Source organism: Loxodonta africana, chromosome 25, assembly GCF_030014295.1.
Source record: "Loxodonta africana isolate mLoxAfr1 chromosome 25, mLoxAfr1.hap2, whole genome shotgun sequence".
Lineage (NCBI taxonomy): Eukaryota > Metazoa > Chordata > Mammalia > Proboscidea > Elephantidae > Loxodonta > Loxodonta africana.
The window spans coordinates 29284889-29298771 of NC_087366.1; the positions used below are offsets into that span (position 1 = coordinate 29284889).

Below are 13883 nucleotides of genomic sequence, written 5' to 3' on the forward strand. Positions count from 1 at the left end.
TGAAGAACAACGTGGCACCAGGATTGGAGGAAGACCCAGTAACAACCTGCAATATGCAAATGACACAACCTTGCTTGCTGAAAGTGAAGAGAACTTGAAGCACTTACTGATGAACATCAAAGACCACAGCCTTCAATATGTATTACACATCAACATAAAGAAAACAAAAAGCCTCACAACTGGACCAAAAGTCAACAGCATGATAAACGGAGAAAAGGTTGAAGTTGTCAAGGATTTCATTTTACTTGGATTCACAATCAACGCCCATGACAGCAGCAGTCAAGAAATCAAATGACACATTGCATTGGGCAAATCTCCTGCAAAAGATCTCTTTAAAGTGTTAAAAAGCAAAGATGTCGCATTAAGGACTAAGGTCCACCTGACACAAGCCATGGTGTTTTGCATCGCCTCGTATGCATGTGAAAGCTGGGCATCAAGTAAGGAAGACCAAAGAAGAATTCTGGTGTTGCCAAAGAATAATAAATATACCATGGACTGCCAGAAGAATGAACAGATCTGTCTTGGAAGAAGTACAACCAGAATGTTCATTAGAAGCAGGGGTAGTGAGACTTTGTTTCACATACTTTGGACATGTTATCAGGAGGGACCAGACCCTGGAGACGGACATCATGCTTGGTAAAGTAGAGGGTTAGTGAAAAAGAGGAAGACTCTTAATGAAATGGATTAACACAGTGGCTGCAAAGATTGTGAGGATGGCACAGGACTGGGTAGTATTTCGTTCTGTTGTACATAGGGTCGCTATGAGTCGGAACCAACTCAATGGTACCTAACAACAACAACAACAGGGAAATAATGCTCCACACAGCCTCTCCCAATTTGGATAAGTTCCCTCTGTTCATATGTCCTCATTGCTCCCTGTATTTTCCTTATCATATATCACCATTGCATAATTTGCAATCATGTAGTTATGTGTATGATTATTGATTTATATCTGTTGTTGTTAGGTGCTATCAAGTCAATTCCAACTCCTAGCAGCCCTGTGTACAACAGAATGAAACACTGCTTGGTCCTGTGCCATCCTCAAAATCGTTGCTATGTTTGAGCCCACTGTTGCAGCCAAAGTGTCAGTCCCTCTTTTTGAGGGTCTCCTTCTTTTTTGCTGACCCTCTATTTTACTAAGCATGGTATCCTTCTCCAGAGATGGGTCCCACCAGATAACATGTCCAAAGCATGTGAAATGAAATCTCACCATTTATATCTAGTGAAGGAAAAAATGTAAGCGCCATGTAGACATGGAATGACCCTTTGTCCACCATTTTTTATTTCCGGTACTGGACCTGGCACATAGTAAAATCAGTAAAACATTTTTGTCAGATCACTGATCTTTAATTTTTTTCACTGGAAATTGAAAACCATTTCTAGCTCTAATTTCTCCTAAAAACTGGCTTAGTGAGGGGAGAGAAGAATTGTGAGTAACAGCATTGAATTTATACTTTGTTATGGATTAAATAGTGTTCCCAAAAAATATATGTTATAAATCCTAGCCCCCATACCTATGGAGGAAACTCTGGTGCTGTAGTGGTTAAGACCTATGGCTGCTAACTAAAAGGTCAGCAGTTCAGATCCACGAGACGCTCCTTGGAAACTCTGGGGCAGTTCTACTCTGTCCTATAGGGTCGCTGTGAGTTGGAATCGACTCGATGGCAATGGGTTTGGTTTGATTTTATACCTATGGATGGAGCCCTGGTGGCACAGTGGTTAAGCGGTTGGCTGCTAACCAAAAGGTTGGCTGTTTTAATCCACCAGATGCTCCTTGGAAACCCTGTAGGGCAGTTCTGCTCTGTCTGTAGGGTGGCTATGAGTAGGAATTGACTTGAAAGCGGAGTTTTTGTTTTTTTATACCTATGGATTTTTGATAATAGGGTTTCTCGGTGTAGGGTGTGTTCTAAGCCAATCAGTTTTGAGATATAAAAGGAGCAAATTAGACAATGAAGCAAGCAAGCACAAATCGGGGAGGGGAAGATCGCCATGTGGAGATCGCCAGGAATGCTGAGAACACTAGAGTAGCTGAGACGAGGATTTTACTCCAGAGAGGACAGAGAGAGCTTTCCCCTAGAGCTGGTATCCTGAATTCAGGCTTCTAGCCTTCTAAACCCTGAGAAAATAAACCTCTGTCTGTTAAAGCCACCCACTGGAGGTATTTCTGGTACTAAGAGACTAAGAAATATGTATATATTGGTCTTTATGCGTTAAAAAAAAAAAAAAATTTTTTTTTAACGCATAAAGAAGCTAAAAGGGAAGTGATAACAATGGTTTACCTGTAGTGGTGGGTTGGGAACTAAAAGCATGGTAGATAAAGGTGGAGGAAGATATTTCACTGTAATCATTTAAAAATTTTCTGACCCACAAGAATATTACTTTAAAGTTGTTTTATATAATTTTAAAATATCTGTGGAGACTGTATTATAAATACAGAAGTATATGTTAAAATAAATTTGTTTCTACTTTTTCTGTGCTTTTGTTTTCAGCAGTTATTTTAATTCAGTATGTCTGGGTCAGTGATTCTTATTTTCTGCCCTTAAAAAACCCACCTTTGAGAATCTCATAAAAGCCATGGATCTTCTCCCCAGAAGAATAAGCTTGTATAAATAAGCAGTTTTGCATATTATTTCCAAGATTTACTGATGCTTTGATCTAGGCCAAATATTGTTAGTATTAATATGGCAAGGATATTTTCCAAACCTTTTAGGGGTCCAGTGGTGGGTTTGTATGCAAGGTAATCCAGTGTGGGGTGAGGGGAAGCACCAAAACTCTGCCATTAGCAAGCTGCATGACTTCAAGCAAAACTATTTTACTTCTCTTCTCTTTGGTCTCCTCCATGTTAGGCAAAATGATATAGTGGAAAGGACATAGGCTTTGGTATAAGGTAGACCTGGCGTTTGTTGTGTCTTGTCTTTGCAACTCACTACCTGTGTGACCTTGTACAAGTTCTCTGAGTATTATTTATATTGTTTCTCTTTATAATTAAGTAAAATAATTCCAACTTCTTTGGGTTTTCAAGATAAATGAAAAGAGTTGTTTGAAAAAACTCTATTTTTTTACTTGTAGGGACATGATAAAAGTTAGCTATCATTCAGAAAAATTAGCTAAACTAGAACTAGATGTTCTCTAAGGTTTTTTTAAACCAATAAAATTTTATGATTTTATTTTTTTTTTAATTCTTTTTACAGCAGAAATATTTGGAAAATTTGTTTTGATAGCAATGACCTGAAATCATATGAGAAAATAGTGAGGTATTTTATGTCTGTACAACTAATGTTGGCCATATTTTCTGCTGCTACCGTGTTGCACATGTAGTAAAGATTGAAATACTTGCTTAACTTCAAGTTTCATAAAAGAAAAATGTAAGTTAGAATTTCTTAATCTGTAGTTCTTAAATACCCTACAGTTTGTGAATAAATTCTCATAGGTCTATAAACTCTTAGAACCTATTTGTGAAATTTTTAGTGTACCTGAATTGGTATGAGAATTTATAGTTTTCATAGTGGACAAGACAAATTAGGTCCCTGTTATCACAGAATTTATATTCTCATAGGGGAAGAGAAGGAAGAGAGACGTTGAGTAAACAAATATAAGCAAGAAAAATACAATTTATAGGTAATGGAAATCTTTTACAGATAATTGAGGTGACAAAATAGAGACTTGGAGGTTATTTTAGAATTTAAATGCTCAGAGAAGGTTCTGAGAAGTTGACATTTTTGGTGATATATATAAGTGATAAAGAGAAGCCTCCACCTCAAGGATCAGATAGTAAGAATAGCTTGTGCTAAGACTAATATGGGAATAAGCTTCACCTGAGTAGTTAGAGGGTTGCGGCATGATGAGGACAAGTGATAAAGTTGTGGAAGTAGTTAAAGATTGTATCATTTAGGGCTTTATAAATCAGAGTAAGAAGTCCAGGATTATGTGAAATATAATGGAAAGCCATTTCAGGGTTTTAAGATGGAAAATGATGAGAAAAGGAGGCCCAAGACAGAGCCCTGGCAACTCCAGCATTTAAAAGATTCAGAGATCAGAATAGCCAGTGAGGTGGGAAGAATAAGGGGAACAGGATTCCTTGACACTTTCAAAAAGAAGGAGGTGGCCATCTGTTCCATATCTTGCCAAGAAGACAAGATTAGAAATGATCTTCCCTTTATATTTGATAACAAGCTTGCCATAAGTACTAAATGGCTGTGAAGTCAGTAGCTATCAGGGAGTGCAACTTTGTGACATTGGTTTATAGCAACTCCAGTACTTTCCATGCTTTTTGAATGAAACTACAAGCAGTTTTCCCTTCTTTATATTTAACCTGTAATCTATGGGTGGTAATATGATTAAGCATTTGGGCTGTTCAGCCAGAATATCCAAATTAATAACTCTCTCTTTTTAGTTTACTCAGTCTCTCTAAACCTCCATTTCTCTTCTCTGTAAGGTGGGATAACCAAAACCAAAAAAAACCACTGCCGTTGAGTCGATTCTGACTCATAGTGACCCTATAGGACAGAGTAGAAATGCCCCGTAGAGTTTCCAAGGAGCGCCTGGCAGATTCGAACTGCCAACCTTTTGGTTAGCAGCCAGAGCACTTAACCAGGGTTTCCAAAGTGGGATAACAGTAACCACAAAACCAAACCAATTGCCATCAAGTTAATTCTGACTCATGGCAGAGTAGGACTGCACTGCACGCCGTAGAGTTTTCATGGCTGTGATCTTTTGGAAGCAGATTTCCAGGCTTTCTTCCCAGGCATCTCTTGGGTGGGTTCAGACCTCCGTCCTTTTTGTTAGTATCTGTGCATCTAACTATTCACACCACCCAGGGACCAGGGTAATAATGTTGTGCGCCGTCGAGTCAATTCAGATCATAACAACCCTATAGGATAGAGTAGAACTGCCCTATTGGGATTCCTAGACTGTAAATCTTTACAGGAGCAGATTGCCAGGTCTTTTCTGTCATGCAGCAGCTCTGGGTTTGAACCACTGACCTTTAGGTTAGCAGCCAAGCAGTTAAACATTGTGCCAAACAGGGCTCCTTTAGGATTTAAAAAAAAAACCCTTGCTGTGGAGTTGATTCTGAGAAGTGACTCTCTAGGAGAGTAGAACTGCCTCACAGGGTTTCCAAGGAGCTCCTGGTGGATTTGAACTGCCAACCTTTTGGTTAGCAGCTGTAGCTCTTAACCACTATGCCACTTAGGGTAACACTAGCTATGTTTTCTAAGTTTGCTGTGTAAGGCATTTAGCACAGTGTTTGGTGCATAGCTCTATAAATAGTAAAAAAATTATAATGATGTGCTATAAAATATTTGTATTTTGTACTTGTTTCTGTTGTATAGTTGTATATTATTCTCTTAGTGCTTAAGAGAATAAAACGTTGTGTTTTATCTTTACATTATAATTAATTAGCAAATTTTAAGCTCTCTACAAGGCCATACTTATAGAACCATCAACTCCACTTCATTACAAAGATTAGCGTAGGGTCAAATTCTTTATAGGCATTGAAATGAACTATTAAGCTTATCTCATAGAAAGCTTCATATAGATGATACTTTATCAATTTAAATGTGGTATAAAAGGCTGTAGGATGAGGCTGGACTCAAGGTTCCTTTTTAACAGTTGAATTGAAAAGGCAAACATTTTCAATTTTTTCCTCTTTCTTTATTTTCCAGGTTATATTTCACACTATGTGCTGACTGTATCTACAGAAGATATTAAAAAAAAAAAAAAACTTTTTTCAGAGATTTTGATTCCAGTGGAATCTTTGCTTTAGATTTTGTGTGTGTGTGTGTGTTAGTAAATTGTAACTCCAGAAGCAATGCCTGTACAAGCTCCACAATGGACGGATTTCCTCTCCTGCCCAATTTGCACTCAGACTTTCGACGAAACAATTCGAAAGCCCATCAGTTTGGGCTGTGGCCATACTGTCTGCAAGATGTGCCTGAATAAACTCCACCGCAAGGCTTGCCCATTTGACCAGACCACTATCAATACAGACATTGAGCTCCTCCCTGTGAACTCAGCGTTGCTGCAGCTAGTGGGTGCTCAGGTAAGATGAATGATTTAATACTTTTTGATTTCTCAATGTGTGTGTTCCTCCTGAGAGAAACTTGTTGAATTAAAATTGGGTAACATTGCTATTTATTTAAGAAGCCACAGTTCTGTTAGATACTGCACATATCCTTTAATTCAGTATATTAGGAGACTATTGTAGTCCAGTGTCTTTCAGTCATAGTTCATTTAATCTAGCAGTCAGCTTTTTAACAATCCTACCTATTTAGATCACGAGAGAATCTAAAATAATATGGTCCTCTTTGCATTGAGGAAAATATCACTTTATAAAATCATTGCACTTTAATTCAATAGATGAGGTGAAGCTGCTTCAGGCATATTTTCTTAGTAGACCCTAATGGAAATAAAAGATGAGGAGGGTGTAAAGCATAAACAACAAAATAAAATCAAAATACAAAACAAAACTGTAAAACATACATTTGGGGAACCATTTATTTAGAGTAGGAGCAAATATCTCTAAAAAAAAAAAAAAAAACCCACTGCCGTCGAGTCGATTCCAACTCATTGCGACCCTGTAGGACAGAGTATAACTGCCCCGTAGAGTTTCCAAGGAGCACGTGGCGGATTCAATCTAGACACCTAAATATGAAAGTTAGTCTGGTAATTCTGAAGGTAATACTTGAAAAGCTTTCTGTCAGTATTCTCAAATTAGAGATCGGTATCTTCAGAAGAGTTCACAAGGCCTAGGGAGCCAACCAGGGGATCAGGTTTTTGAGAGCTGGATACAATTCTTATTTATCTCATTACTGTATTTGCGTAGTGTGAGTTTAAAGCCCCATGTATTTATCATAAATCATTTTCCAAATAGATATCCTGGAAATTTAGATCTGGCACCACTAATCTTTTCTAGATTGATGTTCCTGTCAGCTGCAAAACAGGGAAGGTTGATATTATGTATTTTGGAGGAAGGAAGCACTGTTGTAGAATAGCTTATTCAGAGAGAAACACTTAGTTTATTTACAACCCTATTTTGATAATGTCACTAGCAACACCACAAAATAGTTGTCAAAAGGGAAAATACAGTTGATTCTTTGTCTTTTTTTCTGTACTTAATTTTTTATTTCACAATCACTTTTTCTTTCTATTTCAGAATTCCAGTATGATACTTAATAATTTCAAATATATGACATTTTAATAACAAGGCTTCTTTAAAAAGTTGACTGGCGCTGAATTAATTCTTATTCTCTATAACGAATAAGACCTTGTCTTATCAACTAGGAGCCCTGGTAGCACAATGGTTAAGCACTCGACTGCTAAGTGAAAGGTCAGCAGTTTGAACCCACCAGCTGCTCTGCAGGAGAAATACGTGATGCTCTGCTTCTGTGAAGATTGCAGCCTTGGAAACCCTATGGTGCAAGTTCTGTTCTGTCTTACAGGGTCACCGTGAGTCAGGATTGACTCAATGGCAGTGGGTTTTGTGATTTTTTTCATGTCATAACTGAAACAACTAATGTTTATACAATTGGAGGATAGTATCCTTAGTGCATCCGTACCCAGACGGTTAAGTGCTCTGCTGCTAACTGAAAGTTACTGATTAAATCCACCCAGAAATGCCTCAGACAAAAGAGCACAGTTCTACTGTGACACACGTGGTATCGCCGTGACTCGGAGTCATCTTGACTGCAACTGATTCAGTTTCTTTTTTTTCAATTTCCAGACCTTTACAAAGGATTTGGAATATAGTAGAAGCTGAGTATGAATGAGTTCAATCAAATGTGCCTGATTCAAATTAACTAAGCTGATTTTATCCAAATGTCTAATAGTGTATGAAACAGAAGGGAACATTTTCTCTAGAACTAGTCGGGAAAGAATGAAACATCATATTTGTTATCTTCTAAATAGTACATGTTGTTGTTGTTGTTGTTCGGTGCCATTGAGTCATCTCTGACAAATAGTGACCCTGTGTACAACAGAACAAAACACTGCCCAATCCTGAGCCATCCTCATAATTGTTGTTATGCTCTAGCCCATTGTTGCTGCCACTGTGTCATCTCATTGAGGGTCTTCCTCTTTTTCACTGACCCTCTGCTTTACCTAGCATGACGTCCTTCTCAAGGGACTGGTTCCTCCTGATAACATGTCTAAAGTATATGAGACAGAGTCTCGCCATCCTTGCTTCTAAGGAGCATTCTGGCTGTACTTCTTCCAAGACAGAGTTGTTCATTCTTCTGGCAGCCCATGGTATATTCACTATTCCTCACCAGCACCATAATTCAAAGGTGTCAATTCTTCTTCGGTCTTCCTTATTCATTGTCCAGCTTTCACATGCGTTTAAGGCAATTGAAAACACCATGGCTTGGGTCAGGTGCACCTTAATCCTTGAGGTGACATCTTTGATTTTTAGCACTTTCGAGAGGTCTTTTGCAGCAGATTTGCCCAATGCAATGCATCTTTTGATTTCTTGACTGCCGCTTCCGTGGGTGTTGATTGTGGGTTCAAGTAAAAAGAAATCCTTGACAATTCCAGTCTTTTCTCTGTTTATCATGATGTTGCTTATTGGTCCAGTCATGAGGATTTCTGTTGATGTGTAATCCACACTGAAGGCTTTGGTCTTTGATCTTCATAGTAAGTGCTTTAAGTCCTCTTCAATATCAGTAAGCAAGATTGTGTCATCTGTATATCACAGGTTGTTAATGCATTTTCCTCCAATCGTGATACTGTGTTCTTGATATACTCCAACTTTTTGGATTATTTGCTCAGCATACAGATTGAATAAGTATGGTGAAAGGATATAACCCTGAGGCACACATTTCCTGATTTTAAACCTAAGTTCATGAGGGATATAGATCTGTAATTTTTTTTTTGTGGTATCTTTACCTCGTTTTGCTATCAGGGATATGCTGTCTTCATAGAATGAGTTTGGAAGTATTCCATCCTTTTCTATGCCCTGAAATAGCTTTAGTAGTAGTGGTGTTAACTCTTCTCTGAAAGTTTGGTGGAATTCTCCAGTGAAGCCATCAGGGCCAGGGCTTTTTTTTGTTGGGAGTTTTTTAATTACCTTTTTAATCTCTTCGTTTGTTATGGGTTTATTAAATTGTTCTACCTCTGTTTGTGTTAGTTTAGGTAGGTAGTGTGTTTCTAGAAATTTGTCCATTTCTTCTAGGTTTTTGGATTTGTTACAGTGTTGCATAGCAATCTGATATGATTCTTTTAATTTCAGTTGGATCTGTTGTGACATCGCCCATCTCATTTCTTATTTGGGTTATTTGCTTCCTTTCCTGTTTTTTCTTTTGTCATTTTGGCCAGTGATTTATCGATTTTGTTAATTTTTTCAAAGAACCAGCTCTTGGTCTTATTAACTCTTTCAGTTGTTTTCTGTTCTCAATTTCATTTAATTCTGCTCTAATTTTTATTATTTGCTTTCTTCTGGTGCTTGTGGGTTTCTTTTGTTGCTCCCTTTCTGTTTGTTTAAGTTGTAGGGATAATTCATTGATTTGGGCCCTTCTTTCTGGATGTTGGAAACCCTGGTGGCATAGCGGTTAAGTGCTACGGCTGCTAACCAAACGGTCGGCAGTTCAAATCCACCAGGCACTCCTTGGAAACTACGGAGCAGTTCTACTCTGTCCTGTAGGGTCGCTATGAGTTGGAATCAACCCAACAGCACTGGGTTAGGTTTTGGTTTTGGTTTCTGGATGTATGCATTTATTGCTATAAATTGACTTCTGAGCACCACTTTAGCTGTGTCCCAAAGATTCTGATAGGAAGTGTTTTCATTCTCATTAGATTCTATGACTTTCTTTATTCTGTGTTTTATTTCTTTTGTAACCCGGTAGTTGTTAAGCAAGGTTTTGTTCAGTTTCCAAGTGTTTGATTTCTTTTTCCTGCTTTTTCTGTTATTGATTTCTACTTTCATGGCTTATGGTCAGAGAAGATTTCAGTGAGCATTCTTAAGAAAGTTTTCTAAGACTGTAGTTTTTGTTTTTGTTAGTTGCGGTCGAGTCTCCTTCTGGCTTATGGTCACCCCGTGTGTGCAAAGTAGAACTGCTTCATAGGGTTTTCAGGGCTTGACCTTTCCGGAGCAGATCACTGTGCCTGTTTCCGAGGTGCTTTGGTTGTGTTTAAACCACCAACCTATCAACTAGAGGTTGAATATAGAATATCTGGGTCAGAGAGTATGCATATTTTAAATTGTAATAGTTACTGCCAAACCAAAACCAAACCCATTGCCATCAAGTCGATTCTGACTCATAGCAACCCTATAGGACAGAGTAAAACTTCCCCGTATAGTTTCCAAGGAGCACCTGGTGGATTCAGACTGCCAGCCTTTTTGGTAAGCAGCCGTAGGTCATAACTACTATGCCACCAGAGTTTCCATTATTGCCAAATAGCGCTCAAAAAAGGATGTTTTCTGAGAAAAAAAGGAAGCCAAAGACTCATAGAAGAAACTAGTCTGCAGAACTAACAGTCTTTCAGAAATGACAGCCTCATCTACCTTGACACCAGAAGAACTACTAGATGGTGCCTGGCTACCACTAATGACCATTCTGATCAGGGCCACAATAAATGGATCCTCATAGAAGGGGAGAAGAATGTGGAACAGCACTCAAATTCTTAGAAAGTCCAGAGTTACTAGACGGGTTGAGACTAGAGGGTTCTGTGAGACTGTAGTCCTGGGATACTCCATAAACGTTGAACTGAAACTACCCCCTGAAGGTACCTTTTAGCTAAATAACAGGTTGGCTCATAAAATAAAGAATATTACCAGTGAGTACTGTGCACCCTTAAAAAATCATCTATATGAGACCAAATGGTAAACAGTTATTCTAGAGCAAAGATGAAAGGGTAAGGGGACAAGGAAGCCAGATTATGGGAAACAAAACATCCAGCATGGAATTAATGAGAATGTTGACACATTGCGGAAAATGTAGCCGGTGTCACTAAACAATGTGTGTAGTAATTGTTAAATGAGAACCTAATTTACTTTGTATACTTTTACTGAAAACACAATAAAATATTTTAAAAGGGGTAGGGGGACACAGGACCCAATTGAAGGAGCTCCAAAGCTGGAACAATTTAAGTAACAAAGTAAATAAAATAGTACTGGATTATAACCAAAAGTATAAAATACCGATGGCTCTATACTGATGAAAACAAGTGATTGGATAAATAATTGGAGGAAAGAGACAACTCTCCCATGCCAAAAAATTCTAAATAATTTATATAGATACTCCACCCTCAAGGTGATGGAGCATAAGTCCTCACTCCCTAAGTATGAGTTGCACACAGTAACTTCATTCCAAAGAGTACAATATAGAAGAGGGAAGGCAACTTCACAGTGGAGAAATCTGACAAACGCTACCTAAGCCAGCTAATCAAGGTCAACATCAACAGTGATGAGTCATGTTGTTAGTATATGTCCTTGATGTGGTAGGAAGAAACTGGCACCTTTCCTGTGTGGTCTTCCTCCCCAAATCCCATAACCCCACTATATTCATTAGAAAAACATCAGACAAATTCCAGTTGAGGGACAGTCTACAGCATACCTCACCAGTACTCCTCAAAACTGTCAAGGTCATAAAAAACAAGGAAAGCCAGAGAAGCTGTCATAGCCAATAGGAGCTTAAGGAGACATAATGTGGTACCCTGGATGGAATCCTGGAACAGAAGGAGGGTATTAGGCACAAACTAAGGAAATCTGAATTATGTATAGACTAATAATAATGTGTCAATATTGGTTCATTAATTATAGCAAATATACCATACTAACATAAGATGTTAATAATAGAATAATAGGAACTCTTATTATCTGCTTAATTTTCTGTTCTAATAAAATTTATTTTAAAAAAAGGCAAAAGATGTAAGTATGCAGTTCTCAAAAAAAGATACATAAATAGCCAATAAACATACAAAAAGATACTTAACGTCATTAGTCAGCAGGGAAATACAAATGAAAACCACAAGGAAATACTACTTTACACTCATTAAAAGGAAAAAAAAAAAAAACCCATTGCCATCGAGTAGATTCTGACTCATAGTGACCCTATAGGACAGAGAAGAACTGCCCCATAGGATTTTCAGGGAGCAGTTGGTAGACTCAAACTACCGACGTTTTGGTTAGCAGCCAAACACTTAATCGCTGTGCCGCCAGGGTTCTCATTAGAATAGTTATAATCAAAAAGACAGACAACGGTAAAGATGTGGAGAAATTGGAAGCCTTGTACACTACTGGTTGAGTATGTAAAATGGTGCATGCACTTTGGAAAACAGCCTGGCAGTTCTTCAAAAGGTTAAACATAGAGTCACCATATGTGCTCCTAGGCATGTGCTCAGGAGAAACAAAAACATTATGTCCACATAAAAACTTGTTCATGAATCTTCATAGCAGCATTAACAGTCAAAATATAGAAACAACCCAAGTGTCCATCAACTGATAAATGGATAATAAAATGTGATATATCTGTTTACCAAACCAAACTGGCTGCTGTCAAGTTGATTCCAACTCATGGTGACCCCGTGGTTTACAGAGTAGAACTGCTCCATAGAGTTTTCTTGGCTATAATCTTATAGAAGCAGATCTCTAGGCCTTTGTTCCGTGGCACTGCTGGGTGGGTTCAAACTGGCAAGCTTTAGGTTAGTAGTTGAACATAAACCACTTGCACTACCCAGGGACCTATAATGGATTGTTACTGAGTGTGTTAACTAACTAGTGCTGCAACAACAGAAATACCACCAGTGGATGGCTTTAACAAACAGAAGTTTATTCTCTCATGGTCTAGTAGGCTGGATGTCCAAATTCAGGGTGCCAATTCCCGGGGAAGGTCCTTGTCATCAGCCTTCCCCTGTCCTAGGAGCTTCTCAGCACAAGAATCTCGGGTCCAAAGGATGTGCTCTGCTCCCGGTGTTGCTTTCTTTGTGGTATGAGGTCCCCCTGTCTCTCTCCTCGATTCTCTCTTTTATATCTCAAAAGAGATTGACTTAAGACACAACCTAATATCGTAGGTTAAGTCCCGCCTCATTTACATAAACATAACAGCCTCTAATTCTGCCTCATTAACATCATACAGGTAGGATCTACAGCACATAGGAAAATCACATCAGATGACAAAATGTTGGATCATCACACAATACTGGGAATCATGGCCTAGCCAAGTTGCCACATTTTGAGGGGACACAATGCAATCCATGACACTCGGATGAAAATAAATGAAGTACTGATAATGCTCCAACAAGAATGACTCTTGATAAAATGCTAAATGAAAGAATCAACTCAGAAAAGACCACATGTTATACGGTTCTACTTATGTGAAATGTCCAGAATAGGCAAATCCATAGAGACAGCATTGGGGAGAAAATGGGGTGACAGTTAAGGGGTATGGGATTTCCTTTTGGGCCAGTGAGACTATTCTGAAGTTGATTGTGGTGATGGTTGTTCAACTGTGGAATTTTACACTTTAAATTTTTTAACAATTGATACCAAAACAAAAAAAGTGGAGTGTATTTTTTTGCATGTATAGAAAAAGTCTGTTGAAAGAATTCAATAAATTTAGTTGTTAGAGTAGCAGTACATAAAATGTCCTCAATAACATAAGTGTTTAATTCATGAATACTCAAAGACCTTTTCATTTGACTTCCAGGTTCCTGAGCAGCAGCCTATTACTTTGTGTAGTGGGGTCGAAGATACAAAGCATTATGAGGAAGCAAAGAAATGTGTAGAAGAATTAGCATTGTACCTGAAACCACTCAGCAGTGCTAGAGGTAAATCTAATACAATTGTCCATGGTAGGTAAATGTCTGTTAAAGATGTTTCTATTAACACAAAAACTGTGGGCTATAAATCAACGTTAGTGAAGTTTATTTATTGTGAACCAAACCCACTGTGT

The 13883-nt window shown here is 38.2% G+C and overlaps 1 protein-coding gene across 8 annotated transcripts in view; it reads left to right on the forward strand.

Annotated features, from left to right (window-relative positions):
• The window catches only part of RC3H1 (ring finger and CCCH-type domains 1), a 92484-nt gene that overhangs the window by 33069 nt on the left and 45532 nt on the right, over positions 1 to 13883 (forward strand). For 7 of the 8 annotated variants that reach the window (XR_010319396.1, XR_010319397.1, XR_010319395.1 and 4 more), the window contains exons 2-3: positions 5664 to 6040; positions 13638 to 13758. Coding sequence is in view for 4 of the 8 variants with exons in the window: in XM_010591110.3 (XP_010589412.2) it covers positions 5810 to 6040; positions 13638 to 13758 (352 nt within the window). In the remaining 4 variants the exon portion in view is untranslated. Of the gene's footprint in view, positions 1 to 5663; positions 6041 to 13637; positions 13759 to 13883 lie in introns of those variants that run through there. The other variant, XM_064276627.1, reaches the window with a different exon arrangement.